At 65.6% G+C, this 8,575-nt stretch overlaps 2 protein-coding genes across 2 annotated transcripts in view; both read left to right on the forward strand.

Annotated features, from left to right (window-relative positions):
* Positions 1 to 153, forward strand: part of LOC134431252 (tetraspanin-31-like) — a 7,435-nt gene extending 7,282 nt beyond the window's left edge. The window contains exon 5 of the mRNA XM_063179236.1: positions 89 to 153. Coding sequence (XP_063035306.1) covers positions 89 to 153 — 65 coding nt within the window. The remainder of the gene's footprint in view (positions 1 to 88) is intronic.
* A 559-nt stretch (positions 154 to 712) lies between these two features.
* LOC134431253 (uridylate-specific endoribonuclease C-like) lies at positions 713 to 7,352 on the forward strand. Its single transcript, XM_063179237.1, has 6 exons — positions 713 to 1,023; positions 1,887 to 2,086; positions 3,749 to 3,865; positions 4,474 to 4,580; positions 6,631 to 6,773; positions 7,253 to 7,352. The coding sequence occupies exons 1-6, from the start codon at positions 713 to 715 to the stop codon at positions 7,350 to 7,352; spliced, it is 978 nt and encodes a 325-aa protein (XP_063035307.1).
* Positions 7,353 to 8,575: the final 1,223 nt, after the last annotated feature.

The raw sequence follows: 8,575 nt of genomic DNA on the forward strand, positions 1-8,575 counted from the left end.
TCATGGTCCCCAGAACGCCTCCAGAGCCCCCCAGGAACCCTCCCATGGCACCCCAGGACCCCCCTATTGCACCCCAGGAGCCCCCCAGATTCTCCCAGGAACCCCCCATGGCACCCCAGGGACCCCCAGAGCCCTCCAGGATCCCCCCCATAGCCCCTGGGAGAATCCTGGGGGCTCTGGGGGGTCCAGGGGGGCTCTGGGGGGTTCCGGGTGGGGCTCTGGGCAATCATGGAGGGTCATGGGGGGATTCTGAAGGACATGGGGGGGATCCTGGGGGGCTATGATGGGGTTCTGGGGGGCCATGTGGGGGTCCAGGGGGGCCCTGGGGGATCCTGGAGGGCCATGGGAGATTCTGGGGGGTCCTGGGGGGCTCTGGAGGATCCTGGGGAACCCCAGCCCCCCCCCGTGTACCCCAAACCCACCGTGCCCCGCCGAGGCCGCGCCCTCCTGGGAAGTCCTTGAGGGGCCACATTTGCTCCCTTATCAACGCCCCAATGATTAATTCATTAATTAATCATTAAACAGCTCCGGGGGGGCGGGGGGGGGCGCTTTGGGGGTCCCCGCACCCCGGGAGGGCCCAAATTTGGGGGGGGAGGGTCGAGTCCCCACACCTGTCCTTGGGGTCACCAACGGGGGGAACCGGGGGTGCAGCCGGCCCGGGGGGGGGGGGGGGGGGCGGTCGGGGTGGCCCCCCCCGGGGTCTGGCGAGGTCATGTCGCGACCTTGGCGCGTTATCGCGACAGCGGAAGGGGCGATAGGAGCGGCTAAAAGCGACAGCGGGCCCGGGGTGGGGGCAGCGATGGCTCCGTGGCTGCTGTGGCTGCTGCTGGTGATCGGTACCGGCACCGGGACCGGGGGGGCTCCCCCTGAGCCCCGGGAGGTACCGGAGCCCCCTCGGGCGGTACCGGAGCCCCGGGCGGTGTCGGACGCGGAGCTCCGGGAGCTCTCGGAGCAGTTGCTCGCCGCGGACTCGAACCGGGCTGGGCCGGGGCAGCTGGAGCTGAACCTGGAGGGCTCGGGCAGGTGGGCACGGGGGGGGCAGGGCTGGAGGGTGGGGGGCGCTCGGCGCCCTCCGTGTTCCCCTCATCCCCCTCCCCTCTGCCCTTCCGCTCTCTGTCCCGCCCGGCTCTGTCCTCACCCCTTGATGCCACCTGTGCCCACCCCTGCCTTCCACCCAGTCCCAATCCCAATCCCGTCCTACTCCAACCCAACCCCAAACCCAATCCCAAAGCCGATTGCATTCCATCCTAATCCCAGGCCAACCCCATCCCAGCCCTGATGCCAACCCGACCCTGATGCCAATCTCAATGCCATCCCAACCCCAATCAGATTCCATCCTAATCTCATCCCAACCCAATCCCAATCCCACTCTAGTCCCAATCCCACCCCAATCCAATCTCACCCCAGTGCCATCCCATCCTAATCCAACCCCAATCCAATTCCAATCCAATCCCAACCCATTCCAATCCCACCCCAATCCCAATCCCAATCCCATCCTAATCCCAATCCCACTCGTCTCAATCCCAATCCCAATCCCAATCCAATCTCACCCCAGTGCCATCCCATCCTAATCCCAACCCCAATCCCAATCCAATCCCAATCCCAACCCATTCCAATCCCACCCCAATCCCAATCGCATTCCACCCTAATCCCATCCCAACCCCAATTCTATCCCATCCCAACCCCAATCCTGATCCCAACCCCACCCCAACCCCACCCCAACCCCACCCCGATCCCAATCCCATCCTAATCCCAATCCCACTCCAGTCTCAATCCCAATCCCAATGCAATCTCACCCCAGTGCCATCCCATCCCAACCCCACCCCAACCCCAATCCCATCCCGTGGTTTATCCCATCCCGCCCCACTCCCTGTCCCGTGTCCCAGGCTGTTCTCGCGGGTGTCGCCGTCGCTCCTGGCTGTCCCCACGGTCTCGGCGCTGCTGGCCCTGCTGGACAATTACGAGCCTCAGACGGGCCGGGCTGAGGCGGAGCCGCCGGAGGAGCTGCGGGAGCAGCGGCGCTTCCTGGAGGCCGCGCTGGCCACGCCGGTGCTGGCGCTGCTCGAGCGCTTCGTGCTCGACAAAGGTGGGGACACGATGTCCCCGTTACGTCCCCCTGTCCCCATGATGTCCCCACGCTGTTCTCCCTATCCCCACGGCGTCCCCATGACATCCCCGCGGTGTCCCCCTGTCCCCGTGGTGACCCCACGGCGTTCCCTCTATCCCCGCAGTGTCTCCATGGTGATCCCTCTGTCCCCACGATGTCCCCACGCTGTCCCCGTGTCCCCGTGGTGTCCCCATGGTATCTCCACAGTGTCCCCATGGTGTTCCCCCTGTCCCCCCGATGTCCCCATGGTGTTCCCCTGTCTCCATGGCGTCCCCATAATATCCCCATGGTGTTTCCCCTGTTCCTACAGTGTCCCCATGGTGTCCCCGTGGTGTCCCCATGATGTCCCCCCTATCCCCATGGTGTCCCCACAGTGTCCCCCCTGTCCCCATAGTCTTCCCAACGTGTCCCACGGTGTCGCCACTATGTCCCCACAGTGTTCCCCCTGTCCCCACCGTGTCCCCATGATGTCCCCGCGGTGTTCCCTCTGTCCCCGTGCTGTCCCCACGGTGTCCCCTATCCCCAAGATGTCCCCATGGAGTTCCCCCTAACTCCATGGTGACCCCTTGTCCTCCTGGTGTCCCCACGGTGCTCCCCCTGTCCCTACAGTGTCCCCACAGTGTCCCCATGGTGATGCCCCTGTCTGCACAATGTTCCCACAGTGTCCCCATGATGTCCCCACAGTGTTCCCCCCATCCCCACGGTGTCCCTGCGGTGTCCCCACAGTGCTCCCTCTGTCCCTGCAGTGTCCCCATGGTGATCTCTCTGTCCCCACGACATTCCCACAGTGTCCCCCCATTGTGCCCCTGTCCCTACAGCATCCCCACAGTGTCCCTACAATGTTCCCCTTGTCCCCACGGTCTTCCCACAGTGTCCCCATGGTGTTCCCCCTGCCCCAAAGTGTCCCCATAGTGTCCCTCCTGTCCTCCTGCCCTGTCCTTAGGGCTGGACCCCCCTGTCCACATGGCCCACCCTGTCCCCAGGGCTGTGCCCCATGTCCCCACACTGTCCCCAGGGCTGTACCCCCTGTCCCCACACTGTCCCCACGCTGTCCCCGTGCTGTCCCCAGGGCTGTACCCCTGTCCCCACACTGTCCCCGTGCTGTCCCCAGGGCTGTACCCCTGTCCCCACACTGTCCCCACGCTGTCCCCACGCTGTCCCCAGGGCTGTACCCCTGTCCCCACGCTGTCCCCACGCTGTCCCCAGGGCTGTACCCCTGTCCCCACACTGTCCCCACGCTGTCCCCAGGGCTGTACCCCTGTCCCCACACTGTCCCCACGCTGTCCCCGTGCTGTCCCCAGGGCTGTACCCCTGTCCCCACACTGTCCCCGTGCTGTCCCCAGGGCTGTACCCCTGTCCCCACACTGTCCCCACGCTGTCCCCACGCTGTCCCCAGGGCTGTACCCCTGTCCCCACACTGTCCCCACGCTGTCCCCAGGGCTGTACCCCCTGTCCCCACACTGTCCCCACGCTGTCCCCACGCTGTCCCCAGGGCTGTACCCCTGTCCCCACACTGTCCCCACGCTGTCCCCACGCTGTCCCCAGGGCTGTACCCCTGTCCCCACACTGTCCCCACGCTGTCCCCAGGGCTGTACCCCCTGTCCCCACACTGTCCCCACGCTGTCCCCACGCTGTCCCCAGGGCTGTACCCCTCGGCCGAGGCGTTCCGGGCCGATCTCCACTCCATGTGGTTCGGGCTCTACTCGCGCTCCAAAGGAAAGGCGCTGGACTCGTCCGGCTTCGAGCACGTCTTCGTGGGTGAGGGGACACTGGGGACACTGGGGACACGGGGGGACACGGGGGGACACGGGGGGACATGTGGGGGCACTGGGGAGGGGGGGACACTGTGGGGATGGGAGGGAGCAGGGACAGGGGTTGAACAGGGGGACACCAAGGGAATGGGGGGACACCAAGGGAATGGGGGGGACACCAAGGGCATGGGGGGGACACCAAGGGGGTGGGGGGGACACTGAGGGGATGGGGGGGACACCAAGGGCATGGGGGGGACACCAAGGGGGTGGGGGGGACACCAAGGGCATGGGGGGGGGACATCACAGGGATGGGGGACACCAAGGGCATGGGGGACACCAAGGGGGTGGGGGGGACACTGAGGGGATGGGGGGGACACCAAGGGCATGGGGGACACCAAGGGCATGGGGGGACACAAAGGGAATGAGGGGGACACCAAGGGCATGGGGGGGACACTGTGGGGATGGGGGGACACCAAGGGCATGGGGGACACCAAGGGGGTGGGGGGGACACTGTGGGATAGAGCTGGGGAGGTTTGGGGGGCAATGCCGGGGGTCGGGGGGGCCCTGAGGGGAACAGCTGTGCTCACCGGCTGTCGGTGTCACCCGTGTCCCCAGGGGAGGTGAAGAAGGACGCGGTGTCCGGGTGTCACAACTGGGTACAGCTGCAGGCGCTGGAGAGCGCGGGGAGGCTGCAGTACCTGGGCTACACCTGGGACGGGCCCGTGAGTGGGGACAGGGGGACAGGGGGGACACAGAGGGGACACAGAGGGGACACAGGGACATGGGGGTGGCTGCAGTACCTGGGCTGCACCTGGGACAGTCCCGTGAGTGAGGACAGGGGGGACATGGGGACACAGAGGGGACACAGGGACATTGGGGAGGCTGCAGTACCTGGGCTGCACCTGGGACGGGCCTGTGAGTGGGGACAGGGGGGACATGGGGACATGGGGGGACACAGGGGGACAGGGGGACATGTGGGCAGCTGGAGTACCTGGGCTACACCTGGGATGGACCCGTGAGGGGACATGGGGGGACATAGGGACATGGGGACATGGGGACATGGGGGAGGCTGCAGTACCTGAGCTACACCTGGAACAGGCCTGTGAGTGGGGACAGGGACACAGGGACATGGGGACATGAGGACAGGGAGGACATGGGGACATGGGGGACACAAGGACATGGGGATGGCTGGAGTAGCTGAGCTACACCTGAGATGGGCCTGTGAGGGGACAGGGGACATGGGGGACACGGGGGACACGGGGGACAGGGGGACAGGGGGACATGGGGACATAGGGAGGGATTCCCTGAGTAAGGGATGGGGACACCACTGGGGGATATGGAGACCCAGGGGACAGGGGGACGCGGGGACAGGGGGACATGGGGACATGGGGATAGGGGGACACGGGATTCATGGGGACACAGGGACAGGGGGACACAGGGGACGTGGGGACACGGGGAGGAATTCCCTGAGCAGGACACAGGGACACAGAGGGGGCACCCACTGCAGCACCCTGGGCTCCCCCTCCTGCCCCATCCCCCTCAGTGTCCCCAGCCAAGCTCTCTGTCCCCAAGGCTGTCCCCAGGGTCGCTGTCACTGTGTCCCCCAGGTCTCACCCTCCACAGTCCCCCCGAACCTCGCGGTCCCCTGGGTTGTCCCCACTGCTTGTCCCCTGGAGCATCCCTGGTGTCCCTGTCCCCAGAGGCCGCACCCGCGGTCCCCCTGAGGCTGTACCCGCGTGTCCCTGTCCCCTCATGGCCTGGGTACCCCCGTGCCCACCCCCGTGCCCCTCCCTGTGCCCCCCTGGCTGCGCTGTGGCTGCGGATGGGCACCCACGGCGCCGTGTCCCCCGTCTGTCCGTCTGTCTGTGTGTCTGTGTGTCTGTGTGTGTCTGTCTGTCTGTCTGTGTGTCTGTCTGTCTGTCTGTGTGTCTGTCTGTCCGTCTGTGTGTGCGTCTGTGTGTCTGTCTGTCTGTGTGTCTGTCCCCGCCGTGTCCCCTTGTCTGTCTGTCTGTCTGTCTGTGTGTCTGTCTGTGTGTGTCTGTGTGTGTCTGTGTGTGTGTGTCTGTCTGTCTGTCTGTGTGTCTGTCCCCGCTGTGTCCCCTTGTCTGTCTGTCTGTCTGTCTGTGTGTGTCTGTGTGTGTCTGTGTGTGTGTGTCTGTCTGTCTGTCTGTGTGTCTGTCCCCGCTGTGTCCCCTTGTCTGTCTGTCTGTGTGTCTGTCTGTCTGTCTGTCCCCGCCGTGTTCCCTTGTCTGTCTGTCTGTGTGTCTGTCTGTCTGTCCCCGCCGTGTTCCCTTGTCTGTCTGTCTGTGTGTCTGTCTGTCTGTCTGTCCCCGCCGTGTTCCCTTGTCTGTCTGTCTGTCTGTGTGTGCGTCTGTCTGTCTGTGTGTCTGTCTGTGCGTCTGTGTGTGTGTCTGTCTGTCTGTGTGTGTCTGTCTGTCTGTGTGTGTGTCTGTCTGTCTGTCCCCGCCGTGTCCCCTTGTCTGTCTGTCTGTGTGTCTGTCTGTGTGTCTGTCCCCGCCGTGTCCCCTTGTCTGTCTGTCTGTCTGTCTGTGTGTCTGTGTGTGCGTCTGTCTGTGTGTGTGTCTGTCTGTGCGTCTGTGTGTGTGTCTGTCTGTCTGTGTGTCTGTCCCCGCCGTGTCCCCTTGTCTGTCTGTGTGTCTGTCTGTCTGTCTGTCTGTCCCCGCCGTCTTCCCCTGTCTGTCTGTCTGTCTGTCTGTCTGTCCCCGCCGTCTCCCCCCGTCCGTCCGTCTGTCTGTCCGTCTGTCCCGGCAGTGGGCGGCCTTCCCGGACGTGCTGTCGCTGCGGTTCCGCTGGGACGGGCACCTCAAATCGCGGGGGTCGCTCCTGGTGGGCTCCAGCCCCGAGTTCGACCTGGCGCTGTTCACGCTCTGCTTCCTGGCACGGCCCGACAGCCAGTGAGCGCGGGCACCGCGGGCAGGGGCTGGCACTGCCACAGGGGGCTGGCACCGAGGGGAGGGGGCTGGCACCGCCCGAGGGTCTGGCACTGAGAGGAGGGGGCTGGCACTGACGGAAGGGGGCTGGCACCGTGGGGAGGGGGCTGGCACCGCGGGCACAGGGGGCTGGCACCGCCCGAGGGGGCTGGCACTATGAGCATGGGGCTGGCACCGCGGGCAGAGGGGGCTGGCACCGAGGGGAGGGGCTGGCACCACCCCAGGGGGATGGCACTGATGGGAGGGGGCTGGCACCGAAGGGAGGGGACTGGCACCGAGGGCAGGGGGCTGGCACTACCCCAGGGGTGACCTGGCACCCACCCGGGGGCTGTGGTGCCCACCCGGTGTTTGTGGTATCCAGCCAAGGGCTCTGGTGCCCACCCGGGGGTTTGGTGCCCACCCGGGGGTCCCAGCCCCGGGCTCACCCTCACCTGTGCCCGCAGGTGCCACATCAGCCTGGGGGGCGAGGCCGCCACCATCCAGACCTACAGCTGGGACAAGCAGCGCCTGGTGGCATCGGCGTACCCCCTGACCCCACAGTGAACCCCCCAGAACCCCCTGACCCCACAGTGAACCCCCCAGGACCCCCTGACCCCACAGTGAACCCCCCAGAACCCCCAATGAACCCCCCAGGACCCCCCTGACTCCCCCATAGACCCCCAGGACCCCTCAATAGACCCCCCCAGGACCCCCCAATGAACCCCCCAGACCCCTCAATAAACCCCCCTGACCCCATTCCCGCCTCTGCCTTGGACGCTGTGGGGGATGGGGACACCGGGACCCCCAAAGAGTGCTGGGAACCCCCAGTGGATGCTGGGACCCCACAGTGACCCCTGGGACCCCTTGGGGGTGTTGGGACCCCTCAATGACCATTGGGACCCCACAGTGGATGTTGGGACCCCACAATGAGTGCTGTCACCCCACAATGGCCACTGGGACCCCACAGTGATCCCTTGGACCCCCCAGTGACCGCTGGGACCCCCCAATGGATGCTGGGACCCCACAGTGACCCCTGGGACCCCCCAATGGATGTTGGGACCCCCCAGTGACCGCTGGGACCCCCCAATGGATGTTGGGACCCCACAGTGCCCGCTGTCACCCCCGCAGGCGGTGGCACCGCCCCAGGTCCTGGGGCCCCCTGTGGGCACTGGGGGGGTGGGCAGGAGCCATGGCCGGGGGGGGGACACGGGGACACCCCCGAGGGCCCTGGGTGTGCCTGGGGTGACACGGGGACACGTGGGGGACACCTGGGGACATCTGGGGGGACACGGGGACGCCCCCGAGGGCCCTGGGTGTGCCTGGGGTGACATCTGGGGACACCTGGAGGGACATCTGGGGGTGGGCTGTGTGTGCACGGGATGGCACACATGTCCTTAGCGTGTCTGTGTGTCACTGCAGTGTCCGTGTGTCACTGCACATGCCCGCGTGTCACTGCAGTGTCCTTAGTGTGTCTGTGTGTCACTTCACATGTCCTTAGCGTGTCCATGTGTCACTGCACGTGTCTGTGTGTTACTGCAGTGTCCTTAGCATGTCCGTGTGTCACTGTACACATCCCCAGTGTGCCCATGTGTCACTGCACACGTCATTAGCATGTCCCTATGTCACTGCATGTGTCCCCAGCATGTCCGTGTCACTCCACATGTCATTGGCATGTCCGTGTGGCTGCACGTGTCCTTAACGTGTCCATGTGTCACTGCACATGTCCATGTGTGACTGCGCACATCATTGGCATGTCCGTGTGTCACTGCACATGTCCCCAGCCTGTC

This window comes from Melospiza melodia, chromosome 31 (genome assembly GCF_035770615.1).
Source record: "Melospiza melodia melodia isolate bMelMel2 chromosome 31, bMelMel2.pri, whole genome shotgun sequence".
Lineage (NCBI taxonomy): Eukaryota > Metazoa > Chordata > Aves > Passeriformes > Passerellidae > Melospiza > Melospiza melodia.